Here is a 24,011-nt window from a genome sequence, read left to right on the forward strand (position 1 = left end):
AGCTCTGTTCCTTTGCTTTTTGTGTGTTTTTTTTGTTGTTGTGCATGTACTTATTACGTATCATGGATAGATACCCCATATACAATGTTTACACACAATTTTATAGTCTCATTATCACAAAAAGGGAAAGATACAGTTTTATCCAGGTAAAAACCTGACAATCAGTATGGATGATGCTTACGCATTTCTAAAAATGATGTTTTCAGTATTCTATTATTTTTTATTGGAAAAAAAATGAATGCTATCAGAATGTCACATTAACTTAAACATCTTATTTAAACATTTTATCTATACAGGGAGGAGAGATATTACCAGAAGATGATGAGGAATTTGAGCTACCAGAATTCGTTCAGCCATTTATGAAGGACACACCTCTTTATACAGATAATACAGCTAACGGTATAGCACTGCTGTGGGCCCCTCGTCCATTCAACATGAGATCAGGACGCACTCGCAGAGCAATAGATATTCCACTAGTCAAAACATGGTCAGTTTTTAAAAAAAATCTTCTGGTCAAGAGGGGGAGAATAATTAAAAAAAATTGTTTTAAGTTTGACAATGCTTCTTATTATTAAATATTGTATGTTGTATTGATTAGATTAAGATAGAAGTTAAATTTGATATTACCATGTGATGAAAAAATTTGTACAGTTTGAATCAATAGGGAGTATAAGAACATAAAGTTCAAATTGAGCATACTGTGTTCAGCAGCGGCAGGATCATAAGCTACTGTTGAAGTTTGTATATATCTGTAACAGAAACAGGACATATTCTTTTAGATCAGTCCAAATTGCTGCTAGTTCAATATTGTACCGTGTATTGAGAAGTCTTGTATGTGGCTAATTTTCTCTTTGTTCATGACTTCGCTGTCCATTTTTTAAGAATTTTACAAGATCATAATTTCGCAAATCATAAACTTGCCAAAAGATTTCCAAACACAAAACAAACCCTATGCAAAAACAACAATATGAAAGTTTTTTGTTCCAATTGTAATACCGGTACAGAGAGCACTGTCAAGCCAACATGCCAGTCAAGGTCACAATATTAATTTTTTTTCCCAATTGTAATTCAGGTACAGAGAGCACTGTCCAGCCAACATGCCAGTCAAGGTCACAATATTAAAGTTTTTTTTCCAATTGTAATACAGGTACAGAGAGCACTGTCCAGCTAACATGCCGGTCAAGGTTAGAGTGTCCTATCAGAAGCTTCTCAAGTATTATGTACTGAATGCCCTCAAAAGTAGACCACCAAAGGCTCAGAAGAAAAGGTAGGTCCTAAGTCTAAAAATGTTTCTGGAGATTAAAGTCTTATGTATGTAGACAGGATATAAAGTTTGATATGTTTATGGCAAAACTGCATAATGAAAAATTGGACATTTAAAAAATTTCTTTAGTTACTGTGGATTCATTTGATTTCGTGGGTACCAATTTTAGTGGTTTGAAGAAAAGTTGCAGTTCCGTGGATATTTTCATTGTTTTGGCAAAGACAGCATACAAATTTTAGAATATTTGTAATTCGTTGAACATTTGATTTAGTGGTTCCACTGTACCCAAAGAATCCACTAAAATGGTATCCAACTAATATTAATGAATTTATTAATACAGAAAGCATCCAGAATTACAGACAAATCTTTCTATAGCCAGAAAATAATTGTAATTCAAAACATTTCTGCTTTGTTATGAAATGCTGTATAAACCAAATGTTGAATGAGACACCTATCAGCTGTTGAAATTTCAAGTTGTTTATTATTTCATTATTATTTTCCAGATACCTGTTTAGATCTTTTAAAGCAACCAAGTTTTTCCAGTTGACACAGTTAGATTGGGTTGAGGTTGGATTACAAGTCTGTCGTCAAGGTTACAACATGTTAAATCTGTTGATTCACAGAAAAAACTTGAACTACCTTCATTTGGATTACAACTTTAACTTGAAACCAGTCAAAACACTAACAACAAAGGTAATTTATTTAATTGAAAAATTGTAGATAAAATTGGGAATATATCAGAGATAACTCCCTGACTAAAGAGCAGAAAACAGCCACCCTGGGTCACGATAAAGTCCAGCACCCCCAGACGGGCCTAAGCTGGCCCCTAAATAAAATGTGTACTAGTTCAGTGAAAATGGACATCATACTAAACTCCAAAAGATAAATGAACAAGAAATTAAAAAACATACAAGACTAACAAAGGTCAGAGGCTCCTCTCTTGTGACAGGTGCTAAAATGTGGCTGGGTTGAAAATGTTTTGTGAGATCTCAACCCTCTCCCTATACCTCATAGCCAATGTAGAATAAAGAAACACACCAATATATTTCTATATTGAACAATCAAAATTATCCATGTAAATTTCATGATCTTGTATTTATTCATCTCTATTGATTTTATTTTTTCAGGAAAGAAAAAAATCCAGATTTGGTAATGCTTTCCATTTGTGTCGTGAAATCTTGAGATTATCCAAGTTAGTGATAGACAGTCATGTACAGTATAGACTGGGAAATGTCGATGCTTTTCAGGTTTGTTTAAAATCTAAAGATAGATGCCAAGTGATTGAGGACAAAACGTTTGGGAGATGGGAGAATGTAACCCTCATTTAAATAGGACATGTACAATATAGACAGGAATGTGTTCATGACTTCCAAGATTGATACAAATATGTAACAAGAGAGAAAAGTCGAGCAAATTGGGTACAAACCATATTTAAAGAAGGGAAAATAACTTCTTTATGTTAAATATTCTGTGTAAGAAATTTTGATACTTTCCATGGTTTGTATAAAAACATTTAGCATGGTGTCAAAGTTATTTTACTACCAATTGATAAATTTAAGCAGTCTCTACCATTCAGTGATTACAAGCACTTTGATTACCATTCTAGGGTTATGCCCCTTTACAAATGGAAAAATTGAAAAGGGGGGGGGGGTCAATTTTTCTCATTTCAGATTTCAGAAATTAAAAAGAAAATTTCTTCAAATAATTTTTTATGCAGAGGATTAATATTCAATAGCATCGTGAATTGCTCAAAAGCAAAAAATTTTTAAGTTCATTAGACCACATTCATTCTGTGTCATAAACCTATGCTGTGTCAACTATTTAATCACAATCCAAATTCAGAGCTGTATCCAGCTTGAATGTTGTGTCCATACTAGCCCCAACCGTTCAGGGTTCGACCTCTGAGGTCCTATAAAGCTGCACCCTGCGGAGCATCTGGTTACTGTTTGTTTTTAATATGTTTTACATTTATCTGATTTTTACTTTACAGTTTGTGTTTTTATGTTTTACAGTTATCTGATGGTATACAGTATATCTTTGCCCACGTAGGACAGTTAACAGGAATGTACAGATATAAATATAAGTTGATGAGACAGATCAGGATGTGTAAAGACATCAAACATTTAATCTACTACAGATTTAACACAGTATGTATCATTAACTATCAAACATTTGATTTGCTACAGATTTAACACAGTATGTATTATTAACTACTGGCCATTCTTTTATTTTCATGGGAACCAATTTTTATGCCCCATTTATTATGCCTCATTTATGGGCATTATGTTTTCTGGTCTGTGCGTCCGTCTGTTCATCCATTCATCTTTCCGTTCGACCCGCTTCAGGTTAAAGTTTTTGGTCAAGGTAGTTTTTGATGAAATTGAAGTCCAATCAACTTAAAACTTAGTAAACATGTTCCCTATGATATGATCCTTCTAATTTTAATGCCAAATTAGAGATTTTATCCCATTTTCACGGTCCACTGAACATAGAAAATGATAGTGCAAAGTTCAGGTTAAAGTTTTTGGTCAAGGTAGTTTTTGATGAAGTTGAAGTCCAATCAACTTGAAACTTAGTAAACATGTTCCCTATGATATGATTGTTCTAATTTTAATGCCAAATTAGAGGTTTTCCCCATTTTTATGGTCCATTGAACATAGAAAATGATAGTGCTGATGGGGCATCTGTGTACTTGGGACACATTCTTGTGGAATAAAAAAAATATTGTATTTTTAGGATATACTACTTCATGCCAATCATGGTTTGACCAAATTCTGCAAACAACCCTATAAAAAAGATTGTGCTTTGTCCAACATTGAATTTTGTGAAAATGAATACTCGGAATATAGATTTGTAGCAATTTAAAGGGAAACTTCGCAAAAAAATCAAAAATTGATATTATGTCCATTCTGTATAGAAATGCTCAAATTTATAGATATTAAAGTTTTATTCCGCTAGATAAGAGATCACCATCGATTTTAAATTTAGAGTATCAATTCTCTGCGTTCCGCCATTTTGTCGTCTTCCCCGATTAAAAATCACGATATGTCTCTAAACCACAAAGGACCAAAACTACAGTAACCGATGTAGTAGTAATTGCGTGTCGATATCTTGTCAATCGTACGGTTGTTTTTATCTGACAACATAACTTGATACGGAAAATGTTCTTATTTTTTTTAAATAACCATAGTCTGTTATTTTTGAACTGTTAATATTGGAATTAGTTAAAAAGTCAAAGTTTAAATCATAAATAAGTGTTCCGTGAAAACTGTTTTCGTAAATCTAATTCGTTTATAATTCTTTAAAGTAATAAATTTTATTCAAATAAATTCGGATCTTCCCTCATCTGATCACCAGCATGACTAAAGGTATTACTCCCAAAGGTATTGTGAGGGGTGTGAGGTGACACATCCAGGTATTCAAGCGATTTCCTGTCGGGCTTGCAAGTTCATGCATCGTTTCACTTCTGTAGGTATTGATCAGTGTACACGGCCGATAACTTATAACTCTCCATTTTGAACTAGCAGGTGTATAATATACATCTCTGTCTTGCGTGTCCGAAAGTGATATACATGTAATATACCAGTCATTACTAAACTCATACGCTTGTTTATAAATAACATTACTGGTGTAAAGAATATTATTTATAAAAATATAAATAATACAAAAAAAAAAAGATTTGATGAAATAAAAATCTATTTACATTTTTTTTCCAAGGTTTAATTTTGGAAAATGTAATATATACTCGTTGTCAATAGTAAAGGACAGATTGGAAAATTACCAGAAATATTGATTTAAAAAAATGTACGCACTTGTCGACGATTCATTTCTACGCCTGGATAGAAAGTTACGGAGCTATATCGCAATTTAAAATCTATACATGTATACATTGAACATAAGAAAGAAACATACATTTTGTGTAAATTGGGGTAACAGTTTTGTAAATAGACTAGTCCACGTATGCCAACAGTATGTAATCATCGAATTCGATAGACTATTGTATACCAAAAGAAGAAGAAGAGGACCAATTTGATTTAAATACAGGTCGATATAATAACTTGCTTCAGTTCATCGAAGTTATGAACATAGTAAAATCACAAATGTATATATCAATTAGATCGTTCTCCAATAAAGGAAAAATTCGACATCATCACAATTGTTCCGACATTCATGTAAAACATATGCAACTGGACGTACACTAATAAACCCCAAGGGATGTGAATATTTTCTAGGAAAACTATTGAGTATTAAAGTTTCAAATTGATTTCGGGATTTATTTTCTCTCTTGATATTCAATGACAGCAATTTAAAGAATAAACTGCTTGTCCGCTTTAGGGGTATTCTTGCCAGTTGAACAGACTTATAATTACATTCAAAAATAGGGAAATTAAGATGACATTAAATTCGTTGTCTTTTTTTTTTTAAACATCGTTGGTCAAATAGCTAAAGTATTATTCGTTGTGAGAAGAAGACTATTTTAATAAGGACGCTCCCAATTATGAATAAATTTGGTTGACGTTTTTCACACTTGAAAAGAATATCTATTCGTAATTTTTCGATTCCATTCCAAGAGGATCCTTAAATTTCCTGTCAATTTTTTAAAACATCTTTTTTTTCAAATAGCTGAAGTATTCATGCGTTTTGAGATTTAAAATATTTTGATGAGAACATTACTTCCTAAATAGGTAAATAAAGATCGCTTTGGATGGACTAAATTATATAATTGCAATCTGTTTGAAATATTAAAGGTTGCCGATTCTAATTTAAAAAAGTACAATTTTTAGTTCATACACTCGTGTTTAGAAGGCTATTTTTATTTATAAATTTATTCAATTAAAATAATTCAGTATTTTATCGTTACAAAAGTAATCAGAAGTCATAATTCATTTAAAAGTGAGCTTATGCAAAATATATAAAAAATATACAACAGCTATCCAGTTATTGTGCGACCTTATTTCTCCCGTAAATTCATTTTAATTCTTTTTCTTACATTTCTGTGTCTAAAAGTATAAGTGACTCCCGTATATTATTCATACGAAATGTTGTTCACACCTGAAATGGTGAACCGTGACGCCTAGGTGTCACTGAATGAAGATCAAAAGATTAGAATTACATAATGCTAATCTTTTAATTACCTTGAGTTTAACTACGCATTCAACATTCACTAAGTGTCACAAATAAATACACATTTAATTTCCACAGTACAAGTGAAACTGTTTTCTGGAATGAAGCAAAAAGTTCAGAATACAAACATGTATTTTTTAATACACTATCGATCGTGTCAGTTTCATATGTTTGTTTAAAGTATTTAAAGAAAAAAAATCATAAAAATGTTCTATTGTATTATGTACTTTAATTACTAGAATTCGTATAGAAAATCCACACATGAATCCTACAATCTAATTTTAAAAGTTGCATGGCTATCACTTACTTTTCGTTGGTTAATAGCTACATCAAAAGTCGTCGATGCGCTTAAATAGGGTTATTAGATGGTTAACGAACAAGACTTAAATGAGATTAATTTCACTCCCGGCATGCTCAAAGACTTAAACTACGTCACATAAGTCAGGAAGTTTGATAAAATAAAATTAATAATTCCCAATTTTCTTCTTTATTACTTTTCATATCGAAATAAAACTTGGTGAATATGTTTTTTATGGTATTATGAACATAATTAGATGAAAAGTGAAAAATCGCGAATTATCCCTTTAACAAAGAAAAAAATGTTTTAAAGCTAGCTGTTGTCAGGTTGTTATACTGTACATATTCTGACCAACCTAGATTTATCATCACATGTATCATTATTATGTCCCATTTATTATGTCCCATTTATGGGCATTATGTTTTCTGGTCTGCTCGTTCATTTGTCTGTTAGTCTGTCCCGCTTCAGGTTAAAGTTTTTGGTCAGGGTAGTTTTTGATGAAGTTGAAGTCCAATCAACTTGAAACTTGGTACACATGTTCCTTATGATATGATCTTTCTAATTTTAATGCCATATTAGATTTTTTAACCCATTTTCACGGTCCATTGAACATAGGAAATGATTGTGTGGGTGCGGCATTCGTGTACTATGGACACATTCTTCTTGTATTAAAGTTAAGTGAATAAATATAGGCCAGACAATATTGATTAACTTAATGTCTCCCCTTGTATAATGGCTTAGTCAGTAACCTGATATTATATTTCAGGGTGCTGTTGGTAAAGGACCAGGTTGTGGGTTCTGGGCTGCTGGTTGGAGGGTTTGGCTGTTCTTTATGAGAGGGATTACCCCTCTCCTAGAGAGATGGTTAGGAAACTTGTTATCCAGACAGTTTGAGGGACGTCACTCCAAGGGTGTTGCCAAGACCGTTACAAAACAGAGAGTTGAGAGTCACTTTGATCTGGAGTTAAGAGCAGCTGTGAGTATGATTTAAGGATATTTATAGAAGATGTCATAAAATTGAAAACAATTTACGATAAAAAGTTTAATGTAGCTTGACAGACATATGAATTGTATGAGCTTTTATATAAAGAGGAAGGGGGTTGCCATGCTTTTCTCTTTTTTGGTAGCAAGAACAAATAGATTGTATATTACCCGAGAACGACATTTTTTTTTAATTCTTCAATGCAATCTTGACACTGGAATATTTCACCCTACCATGCATAAAAATTAAATTGATTAATTCCTATAATTGTTAATATTATCTTTCTTTAAAACTCATAAAATTAAACAGAATTGCTATCCTATATAACTTTGTCCTATAATGGTTTACTTTTACAAATTATGACTTGGATGGAGAGTTGTATCATTGGCTCTCATACCACATCTTCTTATATTTATTGTAGCTGTATCGTAAATGCAATGTATAGCCTTTTCCTGTATATTAAATTGTATAATTGCAGAATATTGTAAAGTAAATGTTATATTTTAAATTATAAATATAATATTTTAGGTAATGCATGACATCCTAGACATGATGCCAGAAGGTATTAAACAGAACAAGGCAAGAACTATCTTACAACATTTGAGTGAGGCTTGGAGATGTTGGAAAGCTAATATCCCATGGAAGGTAGGTTAACATAACGTAACAATTTTTAGCTGAGTTGGACCAAGTATGGTGCTTTAGCTTGTGCATTTTTCATTATGGATTTAAAGATTTTAACAAATTTTTATTTTATATTACCCAAACTATTCACAAATGTAAATTATAGACTATGGTCAATTGTTTATGCAACCTGGCCATTTTTATGCTAATAATTATTTCAAATATGAATAAATGAAAAAAGGCTATCTGGTGAGGCCATAAAAAAGAATAGGTTTGTTTGCCCAAACGCTACCTACCCAGAAAAAAGCTGCCTACTCAAATTCTTTTATTGTTCTGATTTGAAGAAGTTTTTTTTTAATCAGATAGGCATGAAGACTAATAAACACCCGATACTTCAATTTCTCTTTTTGAAAAAAGAAAAAAGAAAATGCCTACAAAAAAAATGTACCTACCTACCCACTGTCTCAACCTTTGGGTAGGGTTTGGGCAAACCAAAATATTTTTAATTGTGGCCTGATTAGATATAGATGTTGATAGTGGCATTCAATGGTAGAAAACCATCTGATAACTATTCTATAAAAAGTCGTAGATTATAATGTTAAAACTTTGTGAAATCTTTATGCCTTGTTTGTAATTATCTTTATGCCTTGTTTGTAATTATCTTTATGCCTTGTTTGTAATTATCTTTATGGGTTATGTATTATTTTAAGGTTCCTGGTTTACCTATTCCTATAGAGAACATGATATTGAGATATGTCAAAGCCAAAGCTGACTGGTGGACAAACACAGCTCATTATAACAGAGAGAGAATTAGAAGAGGAGCCACTGTATGTTATATAAACACAAACTTCCTTTAACGTTTCTTTAGTAGTGATATACATTTTTTTGTAATATTTACAATGTATAAGGATCAAATCAGTGTGTTTTAATCTTTAAGAACAGGTCAGAAATCAATAGAATTCATAGTTATGAACAAATTATGTAAACCAACTTAAAAACAAAGTGTTTAAGCCATATTCTAGACATGAAAAACAAAGTGTTTAAGCCATATTGCAGACAAGAAAAACAAAGTGTTTAAGCCATATTGCAGACAAGAAAAACAAAGTGTTTAAGCCATATTGCAGACAAGAAAAACAAAGTGTTTAAGGTAACAGGTACGTAAATGGCTTGTCCTGCGATTTTTAAAAGAAATTGTATGCACGTAGAAAAATCGAAAATTTAAGTTGGTCACCGATCTAATTTCCGAGTTCCAGGCATTTGAAAATGGTAATGAAACTACATAAAGTACATAGACATAACGTCAAATTTGAACCAAAAATAAAAAAGAATCAAGCTTTATTCATTCTGCAATTTAAACCAATCCTACGATTTTTCTATAAAAATCAAATGTTTTTAAGGTATTATTTTCCTTTCTTTTGATATATAATTTTCATGGGGTTACCGAACTCCTCTTTCATATAACAGCGTTGAAAGGGTGTTGTTGACGGGAAAAGAGAGAAAAATCATGACGTCGCCGAAAGGATTACGCAACGTCAAGGCTATTTCAGCAGAATTGTAAAGACAACGACTGCCTCATTATAATTTGTTTGGTTATTCAAAAGCGCTATAGAGAATATTATCCTGCCTGGAAAAAGGATTGTTTAGGCCACACCAATTTGATTCCTTGTTCGACGGACCCGCCCGCACCTATTTTTTTCAAAACAGAATTTTTTTATATTTTTTATATTCCCGCTTCCCGCATCCGGAAATGTAATCATGTCCATTTCCCGCACCGTTTTTTTTGTAAATATTATAAAAAGAACAAAAAATTGGTTACTTTCCCCCTTACTTATATTTCCTATTAAAAAATGTTCGTTTTTAGAATAAAGTACAAAGAACTTCTGAAGGATTTGCCTTCAACTGCAGTTATATTGTATGCTGGCGAAACAAAACTATCCATAGCCGCTGCATGTTTATGCACCTGTCCTGATTGATTCAGGGGCCTGTCGTTCAGCAGAAATATCGTTTGTTGATGTTGTTCATTGGTATTTTCCCGTTTGGATATACATGATATATAAATTAGATCGTTGGTTTTCCTCTTCGAATTGTGTACGCTAATAATTTTGGGGTCCTTTATAGCCTGCTGTTTGGTCTGTATCAAAGCCCTGTGTAAAAGGCCGTACTTTGACCTGTGTTTGTTATTATCAGGTTGAGAACAACCCTCCCTCAGACAAGGGGTCATTTTACTGATGTAGAAAAGAAAATAGAAATACCAAGGATTTGCATAGTTCTTCTATACAAAACCTTTTAAACTTAGAATTTTGTACTCATAAAGAGGAGAGTTACATCATATTTTAAACAACTTTTCTAAAAGAGGTCCACTTATTTTGAATAATATTAAACTGTTAAAGTAAATGTGTTAACATGGTTAAAGTCCAGGAATATTACAAAATTCTTAGACATGTTTTGACCATTTAATACCAGATAGATATATAGTTCTTTGAGAAAATATGAGCCTTTTGTACAAACAAATATATTATAACTTATATTGATCCCTCATAAAACATGTAAAAGGGATATTTATAACATTAAGGGGTTGTCCCCAAACTGATTATGACTTGGAAGGAGAATTGTCTCATTGTCAGTCACACATACATAACCCAGATTTAATTATTTCTTGGTGAACAGGGAAAAAATACTTCAGAAATTAAAGAAATGTCAAAGTACAAGTGATAAATCAAGCTTTAATATTGTCAAAACCTACTATTTTATGTTTACAAAAAAAATTATAATCGCTCGCCTTTACTTTTCAAGCTTCGCCTCAAAAATTTGCAAATTAAATTTTTTTTTATTAAAATTTTCAAATCGCTCGCTCGCCCCAAATTTTGGAGTCCAAAAATCCGTAGAACAAGAAATTAAATTGGTGTGGCCTTACCTATTATTGTTTTTTCAGTGATTATACAAGGTCCTAATTATTTATAACGTATTTCTTGGAATGATTAAAAACACAATGTTTAAGGACATATATTTATAAACTTATTGAACAGAAACAATAAAAGATCTATCATTAAAATGGATTCTCCGAATGATGAGATACATTCAATGTTCACATATTCGCGCTGCTTCACAATTTTGGAGGTGAAATATACCGCGCAACGGGAAATAGAAACTTATAAGCTGAAAACATCATGACAATGTCATGTTAAAAAACGAAAAACGGCCAAAAGACAAACAATGGTAAATAAATGGGGAAATGTGTTAATGGTACACAGATAATGGGTCCGCTTGCATATGATGTTATTAAGTGATATTACTAAAGAACTTTAAAAGTGACGCCACCAAAATTTTAACTAGATCTGTGATTTGTGCTGGTAATCAGCATTGTGTATAAGTCTTCTAACATTTGTTTGAGGCAAACTAAAGTTAGAGAACAAAAACCAATTTTGGACGGTACGATGGACGGACAGACGGACAAGTGTTAAAAGTAATGCCCCCTCCGCTACGGCCTGTGCATAAAACATCACTACATTTATCTTTTAATCCTCCTATAGTCATGATAGTTGCAGGAGGTCATGCATATAAAATATATAAAGTTATGGTTCAATGACATGAGAACATAACATAAACATGAACTCATACTTCGATCAATAGTACTGGTCATTTGCAAACTTAAGTAGTGTGTTTAATATGACACGAAAGGAGATGTGGGATCAATGTAGATTATAGGCAAAAAACCAACAAAAAGAATATTTCTAAGTTTGTTGCATATTATCCTTAATTTTTTCTCCATCGTTGGTTTTGTTTCGTTATTATAGTGCGGACAGTGCATAGATGTGAATATCTAAAAACAAATGTATATAAATTCCAACTTATTTATCTTTTTTTTTGTTTTTTTGTTATTCGGCTTCGCCGCGGTTGACAATGTTTTCTCGGGATACCAATCTGCTCTATCCCCGACTCAGCTATGTGTTGTTATAAATTGTTCAACATAGACTTTGAACACACTTTATATGACGTTCAGATAAATGTATCCAGTCTAGATTTTGTGAACTGTAATGATCAGGCTAACAATATACTGCGTTTGATTTTGAAGAACTATCTTCGAGGGATTTTAACGTATGTATTAGATGTTGCAGAGATTGGAAATCGCCAACAGCATTATGGACCTCGTAATTTATGCCAACAATATTCCTGTTTGTACTTAAAAATTTTTGCAAGTTTTGCGAAAATTGAGAAGAAATACGTAAAGCAAAAATAAAAACTATAATTCTAAATTTTTATAGCAGCATTTGCACATATATAAACAGTATCAACTGAAATCGAAATAACTGTTATTCCGAAATTTTGCGCAATTAAAAATGAATTGATTGATACAAGCAGAAATTTCTATATCTTCAGTGTAATATATATACTTTGCTAATTGTTTTATTTTTGAAGTGGCGGTAAAGCCGTAATTTTCAATCAGCGGATCTATATTTTCCTTTGCCGCTTTTTCATACTGGAAGCTTGTGTTCCATTCAATTCAAATTGACTGAAAAGCAACGTGTAATTATTTCTTTTAAATTTTCGTTCATTTTGAAAGATAGTTTTACTTCGGAGTTCCCGTTTGTTCATGCGGAAGGTCCCATCACTATATAGTCATTACGATTCTCGTTCAAGTTTATTGTCACTTTCTCTTGCTTACCCGTCTGAAGTTATTTCCGACATTACATTTTACAAATTAATGTCACACAGAAAGCAATTAAACTCTTTTGCTTTTCAATATTTATTTTTACTAAATATAAATTATTTGTCACTAGTACTTTTATTTTCAAATTCTATTTATAGACCATATCGCGGACGTGAAAGAAAGCACTGTAAAGAAAGATTTATGTTCATATTTATATGAGAAATATAAGATCATATAACAGTTACAACAGGAATATCAAATTAAAAAATATAAGTATTAACCTCTTTTTTGTGTCAAGGATTGAATATATCCTAGCCGTTTTCACTCACGTTGACATTTGTTTTGGCAAAATTTATTTCTGTGAATGCAAATGACTGAATGTAAGTCCGTGACAAAGTTTGCTTTGGAATTTCAATAAATAAAATGACAATATAGTGTAAGCTTTAATTTGTTATTGTGGGAGTTTACATGTGTAATGCATGTACGTGTTTATGATATTCTTATCAATATACTACATTTCGTTTACTTTTTACGTCACATATCAACATTCCCGATTTTTTACGTGAGTCTCTGATCTTTGCCGATTACCGGCGTATAGTAAGTTCATGTATGGACAGTTACCCCAAGGTATAAACAAAATAGTTCCGAGACCCATTCTTTGTACTTTAAACAGTTTTGTAGAAACATAATTTATATGCAAGCTTTAAGTTGGTCAGCTAGTATTAGTAAACCCAACTCAGTCGCTCTTCGGTCATCACGACATGCCAAGTTTCTTTCATTTTCATGGGAGGAAAGCACTGTTTAACTGTTACAAGATATTTCATTTTACATTCTTCAATTGTAGCTATATTTTTGATGAGATGCATTCAATACTCTTCCACCAAATTGACCATTATTCCGACGAAGCGAAATATATTCCGACATCTTGAAAATATTTTTTATGGTGTATGGGAGATAACTCCCATAGCAACAAACGACTATTTTCCCGTTTTCCGCTAGAGGCGTTCATTTACGTACCTCTCACCTTAAGCCATATTGCAGACAAGAAAAACAAGCTTAATTTTAAACAGTACAGTCAATAACAAGTTGTTAAAAAGGATAGAATTAACAATTGCCATTAGTGTAATGTCTGGTAGCTGTCTCATTAACATAAATCCAATTTCCACTAATTACAAAATATTTGTTATTTTAGGTTATTAAGACAGTTTGTCAGATTAACATCAATACCATTTCCCCTATTGTCAACAATATTTGTTATTTTAGGTTGATAAAACTGTTTGTAAGAAGAATCTTGGTCGACTGACACGTCTGTATCTAAAGGCTGAGCAAGAGAGACAACATAACTATCTAAAGGATGGACCCTACATTACAGCCGAGGAAGCTGTGGCTATCTACACTACCACTGTCCATTGGCTGGAGTCCAGGAGATTCTCACCCATTCCATTCCCTCCATTGTCCTACAAACATGACACTAAACTGCTCATTTTGGCTTTGGAGAGATTAAAAGAGGCTTACAGGTAAGGTCTATATACTCGGTAGTCCATTGGCTGGAGTCCAGTAGATTCTCACCCATTCCATTACCTCCATTGTCCTACAAACATGACACTAAACTGCTCATTTTGGCTTTGGAGAGATTAAAAGAGGCTTACAGGTAAGGTCTATATACCCGGTAGTCCATTGGCTGGAGTCCAGTAGATTCTCACCCATTCCATTCTCTCCATTGTCCTACAAACATGACACTAAACTGCTCATTCTGGCTTTAGAGATTAAAAGAGGCTTACCACAATTTTCGTGGTTTTCATGGATATCAAATTCAAATGTTCAACAATTATAAATTTACTATCAGGTTGTATGCAGAATTTGGCAAAACAACTAAATCTCATATCCACAAAAATTCAAGTTTTCCTCAATCCACAAAAATTGGTACCCACGAAAATAATTGAATCCACAGTATACATCCAGCATATTCATTTTTTTCCCGTGGGATAAGTGATGATCAATGTATTTGAATGGGGACATATAGTTGGAACCCCCTCTTTGTCCTGGGTTTGGAACCCCTCCCTTTTAAAATGACTGGATCCGCCCCTGTGCATATTCATTGCATTTTGCCCATCCAATTGATTTTGAACAGAAGAACTATTCTTATAAATACACATTATTTGTACTGTATTGTGAACATGTGAACAAATATCTTTTACAAAGAAGCAACATTACTGATTCTTTTGTCCAATATTTTGCAGTGTTAAAAGTCGACTGAATCAGTCCCAGAGAGAAGAATTAGGACTTATAGAACAGGCCTATGACAATCCTCACGAAGCTCTGTCACGTATCAAACGTCATCTTCTCACACAGAGAGCATTCAAGGAAGTGGGTATAGAGTTTATGGACTTGTATAGTCATTTGATCCCTGTTTACGATGTGGAACCACTGGAGAAAATCACTGATGCATATCTCGATCAGTATCTGTGGTACGAGGCTGACAAAAGACGTTTGTTCCCACCGTGGATAAAACCAGCTGATTCTGAACCTCCACCATTACTTGTATACAAATGGTGTCAAGGTAAGTGATTAAACAGCTATAGTTGTTTACTTATGTCTTACAAGGGGATGCATTGGATAGAATAGAAGTTGTTGACATCCCCATATTTCAAGACAATGTTGAAAAATTCAGGGTAGGATTTCTACCATACCAAGTGCATAAGTGTTCGATTCTTACTAAATGGTGTAAAAAAAATGATTTAAAACAGTATTTTACATTATTAGATATACCAGTTTGAAGGAGGGAGGGAAAGAATCACCTATTTGATCTGACAGTATTAATAAGTAATTAACATTTATCCCAAATTAATAACCTTTTTAAAAGACATTAATGATAACCTCTCCAAAGCAGGGAGAATTTTGGGTTAACTGTCTGTAGATCCATCCATCTGTTTTACAAATATCAATAATCTTCATATTGCATTTAAAGAAAATATAAACTACAGTATTAGTATGTAATGACCAGAAATGAAGATTCTTTGTTTATTTAACAGGTATTAACAATCTACAAGATGTGTGGGACACAGGTGAAGGGGAATGTAATGTCATGATGGAATCGTCGTTTGAAAAGATGTACGAAAAGATAGATTTGACTTTACTCAACAGATTGTTACGTTTAATTGTGGATCATAACATCGCTGATTACATGACAGCTAAGAACAACGTCGTCATTAATTATAAGGTAATTATTGTTTACAGTTGAAATTGATCGATTCCTTTATTTCTTTAATTTCCACCACCACAAAGGAAAGCTTACTTCAGCAATATTTTAGAGTAAGCCATGATAGTTTATGCTTTGAGAAGTTTTGGCCCTTAGAAATGTAAATTACTGGTAATCTGCTTTGTAAGTACTCTATTATCAATATTTTTCATTAGATTTTAATTACTGTTAAATTCAGAAATTATTGTGGTTTCGAGAAAATCTGCATGTAAATGTAGATATAAATCTATCATTGTCAGTTCTTATTGTTGCAGTATTCACCAAGTCTCATTATCACATTAGTAAAAACCAATAATTTCTGAATTAACAGTATGTCAGACATATACAGCAGCAAAATCTTCTAAAAATCAGGGCAGAGATTTTTTGGGAGCTTAAATCCTTGGAAAGTTTAGTGATATGAAATATTCCATTATAGTGGAGGGGCAAATTGACTTGATCATTGACAGATTGTCTTTCTGAAGAAATTATCTGGCTTCAAAATTATCTATCTTAATAAATTATCTAGCTAAACAAGTTATCTTGCTAAGCCAATTGTTTCTAGGTAAACAACATGAACCATTTATGAATTGTTTTACAGGATATGAACCACACCAATTCCTATGGTATCATCCGAGGTCTACAGTTTGCTTCCTTCATAGTCCAGTATTATGGGTTGGTTTTAGATCTGTTGGTCCTTGGTCTTCACAGGGCCAGTGAGATGGCTGGTCCACCTCAGATGCCCAATGACTTTCTAACATTTCAGGTAAAATTACACATTTATACAAGTTTAGAAGTTTGTTGTCAATCATTGTGACCTAAATAATTTTGGGTTGCCGCAGAATGCATTGAGTGTGTAGGTAAAAGTAATATCTTTAGTTAGTTTGCTTGCTAGCTGAACTTAGATGTCATTATTAGGTTAGGTATACTACCCTCCTTTAAAAGTAGACAAGTCCAACAAAAAAAACAATCTATCTGTCTGTAGGACTAGACTACTCGAAAGGAGGGTACCTTACCTAATAATGACTTCATAGTTCTGCTAACAAGCAAGCTAACCAAAGATTCTACCTTAACCTACACACTCTAAGCATTTTGCTGTAAAAAATAATTCTGGCTAACATTGAGTTACAGATATTTTATCTTCATAATGATTTTCTATGACTGTATTTCAACATCTAAGAAAATGAGAAAAAAATCTGGTGTTTATGGTCACTTTCCTGACACCTTTACCAAAACAGGATATTTTTCAAAGTAGAAAAATAGGATCTTTCTTGGTGTGATGTAGATAAACAAAGATTTCAATTACAACAAATGTTACAAATATTCTAGATATATTGCAACCAGAATCGATGGAAATCAGAGATCATTATAAATTTATAACACATTTGCCCTGTTGCTTATTACTATTTCTTATGGTACACAGTAATTGGCTTCTGGTACAACCATCCCTCTTTTATTTTTGTAAAATCACCTCTGAGAAAGGCATTTATATACATTTTTCTCTTCTTTGCTTTACACATAGGAATATGAAAATTATATTAATGGTATTAAAACAAAATGCAAGGCGGAATAAGAAATGATATCAATCAGTGAATTTCCTTGACAAAAGAATGGCCTGAAATTGAGAGATTTTATACAAATATATCATGCTTACAAGGGGTATTTGCCAAAAATACCGGTTGAGAGGTACAAATTTCCAGAGCCATTAGGCGAGGGAAATTTGATTACCTCGAAACCGGTATTTTTGGCAAATACCCCTTGTAAGCATGATATAATTGTTTAATTCCACCGAATGTTGCACCTCAGAAAGTTTATTATAATCAGGTATCATATGAAATTTCGACTTGAATGTACAATTTTTGTATACACTGTAGCTGTGCTCTTTGCGCAGTCAAATTGTATTGACCCTATAATCATTTCTTATCATTTTTTTTATGTACAGTCACTGACTGTATATATATCTCCCTTTTTATGATAATAAGCTGGTTCTCGGCTGACTACTACACTTTGTTCATCAGTTTCAGTGAAGCGTAATACAAGTGGATTCCAGTTTTATGTGACTGGTTGACAATTCGTTTCAGTTCAGTTTTATTTATGACGTCATTCCCGGAATTTTTACGTCATTCGGTTGAAATTCAATAATGATGCTTTTTATCTTAAATATTTCATCTGGAACCATATATTTAGAATGACCATGAATTTGTCATATTAGATTAGAAATAAGTCATTAGTTAATTTTAGACAAGGTATTCCCCATCTGCCATGGTATTTGCTAGCAAATACCCCGGCACATGGAATTCCCTAATGGCAAATACCCCGGCAGAGAAAAGAAAATCTCAATATATAGAAATTGGTTAAAAATACCATGTTTCTCATCCAATCAAAATACAGCATTATTACATAAGGTGGAATTAATATTAAAACCAAACAACTCCAGGCAAGTGAAAATATTATTAAAACAAATTAAGAACTTAATTTATTTATGTAGTAATATTTACTTTTGTAATTCTAGGATGTTGGAACAGAAAGCAGCCATCCAATTAGATTATATTCAAGATATGTAGATAAGATTCATCTCTTCTTCAGGTAAATACTAATCTTAATGCAACATCGTTTGTAATGTTCTGTTTGATTGGATAACGTCACCAATTCTCAAGGCATCAATTCACAATTGATGACAAGAAAACTGACAATGTATGACAGATTTTAAATGTATGATTTGAAGTTATTTTCCTTTTGTTTCATTAGAATGGAGATAACAATATTGTATTTTAAAGGCATACGATACAGTTACAGGGAAGGTAATGACGTTGCTAACGTAAAATGTTATTTTCGCGACGTCAAACTCGGACATATCGGGAAAAGATGCATTTTTCGACTGATTTTTACCATTCAAACTGATTTAATTTGAAAACGAGTGCATGGACCCCTATTTTTTAAAACAGCAATTTGTTTCATTTTGCAAGGAGATTATGTGACTCAAATTTTATAAAACTGTAAATAGTGCATTTTTTTTAATTTTGATAAACATGCCGCAAAAATTGATGTTTTTCCTCTATTCATAAACATTTGATAAATATAGAGTTATTTCGGAATAAAAATTGCATAATTTTTAATGATACTTATAAAATACAGAAATTGCCGATTATTTAACAAAAACCATTTTGTGTTTATCTTTTAAAACAAAAAAGTTATGTCTTTCTTTCGAAAAAGAAAATACGGACACAAATCTGAATTTTGAGCAAATATACAAAATTTGGACCTTATTTTACTCAAAAAGTAGCACATGAAGGTATATTTTTTATTACATATTTGATTTGATCACGTAGCCTATATGCAAATTTTCATCAACTTGTAAATACAAGTTCAAAACTGTATCGTATGCCCTTAACATGTTGCCAGTAAACTCAATTTTGCGACCATTAAATCACCAATTGATGCTGTCGGAGCTTAAAATACATTAGTTATCTCCTGAATGAATAAAAGGGGAAAGGCAGTATCTATGATCTGTGTATTATTCTTATTTTAAATGAATCTGTTCTTCATGTGAATATTTAATTGTAAAATGAAAGGGGGTATCTGATTTAATTAGAACCTTTTTCTGCAGGTGAATATACGATGTATAAAGAAATGGGAGAGAAATACAGTATTTTTGTCGAGCCTGCAACTTTTGTTGCAGAAAGCTCGACATAGGGATAGTGTCAGATCTGGCGGCGGCGGCGGTGTTAGCTCACTTCTTAAAAGCTATATATTTTAGAAGGTGGAAGACCTGGATGCTTCATATTTTGTATATAGATGCCTCATGTTACGAAGTTTCCGTCAGTCACATGTCCATTGTCCTTGACCTCATTTTCATGGTTCAGTGACCACTTGAAAAAAAAGTTCAGATTTTTTGCAATGTTAAATTCTCTCTTACTGAAAGTAATAGGATAACTATATTTAGTATGTGCGTACCTTGCAAGGTCCTCATGCCCGTCAGACAGTTTTCACTTGACCTCAACCTCATTTCATGGATCAGTGAACAAGGTTAAGTTTTGGTGGTCAAGTCCATATCTCAGATACTATAAGCAATAGGTCTAGTATATTCGGTGTATGGAAGGACTGTAAGGTGTACATGTCCAACTGGCAGGTGTCATCTGACCTTGACCTCATTTTCATGGTTCAGTGGTTATAGTTAAGTTTTTGTGTTTTGGTCTGTTTCTCTCATACTTTATGCAATAGGTCTACTATATTTGTTGTATGGAATGATTGTAAGATGTACATGTCTAGCGTGCAGATGTCATCTGACCTTGACCTCATTTTCATGGTTCAGTTGTTATAGTTAAGTTTTTGTGTTTTGGTCTGTTTTTCTCATACTTTATGCAATAGGTTTACTATGTTTGTTGCATGGAATGATTGTAAGGTGTACATGTTTAGCGGAAAGATGTCATCTGACCTTGACCTCATTTTCATGGTTCAGTGGTCAAAGTTAAGTTTTTGAGTTTTGGTCTTTTTATCTAATACTATATGTCATAGGTCAACTATATTTTGTGTATGGAAATATTTTATGATCTATATGTCAGTTGTGCAGGTTTTATTTGACCTTGACCTGGTTTTCAAGGTTCATTGCTCAGTGTTAAGTTTTTGTGTTTTGGTCTATTTTTTAAACTATAAGCAATAGGTCAACTATATTTGTTGTATGGAAGCATTGTTAGCTGTACATGTCTGCCTGGCATATGGTTCAACTGACCTTGACCTCATTTTCATGATTCATGTTAAGTCTATGTGACAGTCGTAATAAAGCTTTAGATTTAGGAGTATCAACATAATATCAATGATTAGTAAAGAAGGCGAGACATTTCTGTGTGTGCACTCTTGTTTAGATGCATGTAACTAGTTAGTCACATGGTTAAAAGGAGTTCAATAATCTGCAAGGTTGTAATACAGAATTTTCTAAGAGTATGTTGACCTTGTGATCATGAGATGTTTTGACATTTTTTGTTGTGGGCTTGCTGTCTTATATGTACCAAAATTCTCTTTAAGGACTTTATTTACAAGATTCTCAATGAAAAAAAAGGTTCTCCAACATGATTTATATTTAAATAAACGTCTCATTTCAGATTTTCAGCTGATGACGCTAGAGACTTGATCCAGAGATATCTAACAGAACATCCTGATCCTAACAATGAGAATATAGTGGGCTATAACAACAAAAAATGTTGGCCCAGAGATTCCAGAATGAGGCTAATGAAACACGATGTCAATTTGTAAGTATACCTGGTAACACTCAGTGATATGTTCGAGTGGCAATTAGTTGACATATATAGACAACTTTCTATAATTTTGTATCCTAAATTAATCCCTTCTGTTTCACTGTCACAATTTTGTTAACAACTTTGAATTCACTATATGGAATTAAACCAAAACTGTCAAACCCTTTAGCTTAAGTTTGTGTTGCCTGAAAATATGAAAAAAGAAGATGTGGTATGTTTGCCAATGAGACAACTCTCCACAAGAGACCAAAAATGACACAAAAATTAACAACTATAAGTCACCATACGGCAGCCTTCAACAATGAGCAAAGCCCATACCGCAAAGTATACTATGTTTAAACATCTTGACTGATTTGAACAAAATTTAACAGCTTCTTTATCAGGACATGAAGTTGTGTATCTGTTATGTTATGATTAGAGTGAATTTTTATTTCCTATATAAACAAAATACAGATTCAGTGCTTATTTTATTTGGAGATGACAGTCAACACATGTCCTTTGAATATTCAAATACTTTCATTTTTGATTACCAGAAATTTTATCATCACATTTCATGGAACATTCTGTTATTTTTTTTAAATTAACTGTATATTCATATCAACTCTCTTTTATTTCAGGGGTCGTGCTGTGTTTTGGGACATTAAGAACAGGTTACCGAGATCAGTGACAACCATCCAATGGGATGGAAGCTTTGTGTCTGTGTACAGTAAAGACAATCCTAATTTATTATTTAACATGAGTGGCTTTGAATGTCGTATCTTACCCAAATGTCGTACAACAGCTGGTGAAAATAAACAAAAAGACGGTATCTGGAATCTCCAGAATGAGGTCACAAAAGAAAGAACTGCTCAGTGTTTCCTACGAGTGGATGATGAGTCCATGTCACGATTCCATAACCGAGTCCGTCAGATTCTCATGGCTTCAGGATCTACTACGTTCACAAAGGTGAGACAAATGTTTATTATTCGGAAAACATTTCAGAATTTTTAGAAAACACTTTAGAGAAAAACACATGATTTTAGAACCAGTTTTTCTGGAAAGGGTTTTAGAGGTTTGCATGCAGAATATGTCAAAATCACAAAATCAAGAATTTTATCCATAAAAATTTGTACTACTGAAATAAAAATTAGAACACACATTGAAACCTCATAATTCAATTTGAAACACACAAATTCCAACAATTAACAGAATCTGAAAGAAATTGTAACGAAAAACAAGCAATGAAATTGTATACCACATCTTATTTATATATAAAAAAAGAAATACATGTAACAGATAAATTAACATCTAGTTGACATTTTGGTGTTGGGTTTCATCTAGTTAAACTTAACCCAGTACTGGGGGTACAAAATTTGTGATTGAAACACCAAATCCAGTATTTTGATTGGGTGATTTCTGAATCTTGAGTAGGTACCAGTCTTGTATTACAACTCCAGTTTCCGGTGCATGTCAAAACATGGAGGGTAACAAAATAGTGCATTTTTTTCTGAATTTTTTTCTGAACTCAATTTTTTCTGTTTGATTATATGTTTATGCTAAATTGAAACATATATATAGACTTTTAAAAAATCTTGCATCTTTTGGAGCATATCAATTCAGGAAAGTGAAAGGATATCATGTTTACTGGAAGTGGTGCGGCCTAGTAAAAACAGCAAACAGAAAGTAGAAAAAAAATGTTTTGTCTTCAGGATTACGTAACTTTTTATTCTTCGTGGCATAACCCACTTTTTTTTCTCGATTAAATCACAATTTCACAGTAGTACATACATGATATGAACATGTAGCATTTTTAATTTTTTTATTTTCAAAGACCAGCTGTTTTGCATGTAAACCTACGAAGCAGTCAATTACAAGACTGCAACCAGTACAATAATCTCTTCAAACTTTTATATCTGCATCTGTTAATGACTATTATTAATTATTACGTTTATCATTACAGATTGTTAACAAATGGAACACAGCATTGATTGGATTAATGACATATTTCCGTGAAGCTGTTGTCAATACACAAGAGTTATTGGACTTGCTAGTCAAATGTGAAAACAAAATCCAAACTCGTATTAAAATTGGACTGAATTCCAAAATGCCTAGCCGATTTCCTCCTGTTGTGTTTTACACACCTAAAGAGTTGGGAGGATTGGGAATGTTGTCTATGGGCCATGTATTGATACCACAGTCAGATTTACGATGGTCTAAACAGACAGATGTGGGGATCACACATTTCAGATCAGGGATGAGTCATGACGAAGATCAGCTCATTCCTAACTTATACAGGTATGGCTTGGAAAAACATTAGTAATGGCCTAGGAGTCAGTTTCCCCAAAAATAGTGAATAAGATTGATTGATTATAATGAATTGTATATTACTAACGATCAATCTAATTCATAATTTTTTTGTAAAACAAACTCTACTTAATTGTATGGTATGGCTTGGAAAAAAATATAGGCAAATGAATAGTTGTCCAGGAAACTAAACTGGGTCATTGAACTTAAACTGAAAATGTCCATAGTGCTTATGTTAATCATTCATGTTGTGGCAGGTAAATCTGTTTCTATTGGATGGAAGATTTTCAAAAGTTTTGGTACA

General features: G+C 32.7%; 1 protein-coding gene across 1 annotated transcript in view; it reads left to right on the forward strand.

Moving 5' to 3' along the window:
- LOC143076375 (pre-mRNA-processing-splicing factor 8-like) overlaps positions 1-24,011 on the forward strand; it is a 53,164-nt gene that overhangs the window by 14,661 nt on the left and 14,492 nt on the right. The window contains exons 9-24 of the mRNA XM_076252111.1: positions 297-487; positions 1,148-1,267; positions 1,768-1,957; positions 2,392-2,511; positions 3,277-3,411; positions 7,453-7,662; positions 8,197-8,313; positions 9,000-9,116; positions 14,201-14,454; positions 15,178-15,497; positions 15,970-16,157; positions 16,774-16,938; positions 18,685-18,758; positions 21,272-21,418; positions 22,042-22,369; positions 23,364-23,698. Coding sequence (XP_076108226.1) covers positions 297-487; positions 1,148-1,267; positions 1,768-1,957; positions 2,392-2,511; positions 3,277-3,411; positions 7,453-7,662; positions 8,197-8,313; positions 9,000-9,116; positions 14,201-14,454; positions 15,178-15,497; positions 15,970-16,157; positions 16,774-16,938; positions 18,685-18,758; positions 21,272-21,418; positions 22,042-22,369; positions 23,364-23,698 — 3,011 coding nt within the window. The remainder of the gene's footprint in view (positions 1-296; positions 488-1,147; positions 1,268-1,767; positions 1,958-2,391; positions 2,512-3,276; positions 3,412-7,452; positions 7,663-8,196; positions 8,314-8,999; positions 9,117-14,200; positions 14,455-15,177; positions 15,498-15,969; positions 16,158-16,773; positions 16,939-18,684; positions 18,759-21,271; positions 21,419-22,041; positions 22,370-23,363; positions 23,699-24,011) is intronic.

This window comes from Mytilus galloprovincialis, chromosome 5 (assembly GCF_965363235.1).
Source record: "Mytilus galloprovincialis chromosome 5, xbMytGall1.hap1.1, whole genome shotgun sequence".
Classification (NCBI taxonomy): domain Eukaryota; kingdom Metazoa; phylum Mollusca; class Bivalvia; order Mytilida; family Mytilidae; genus Mytilus; species Mytilus galloprovincialis.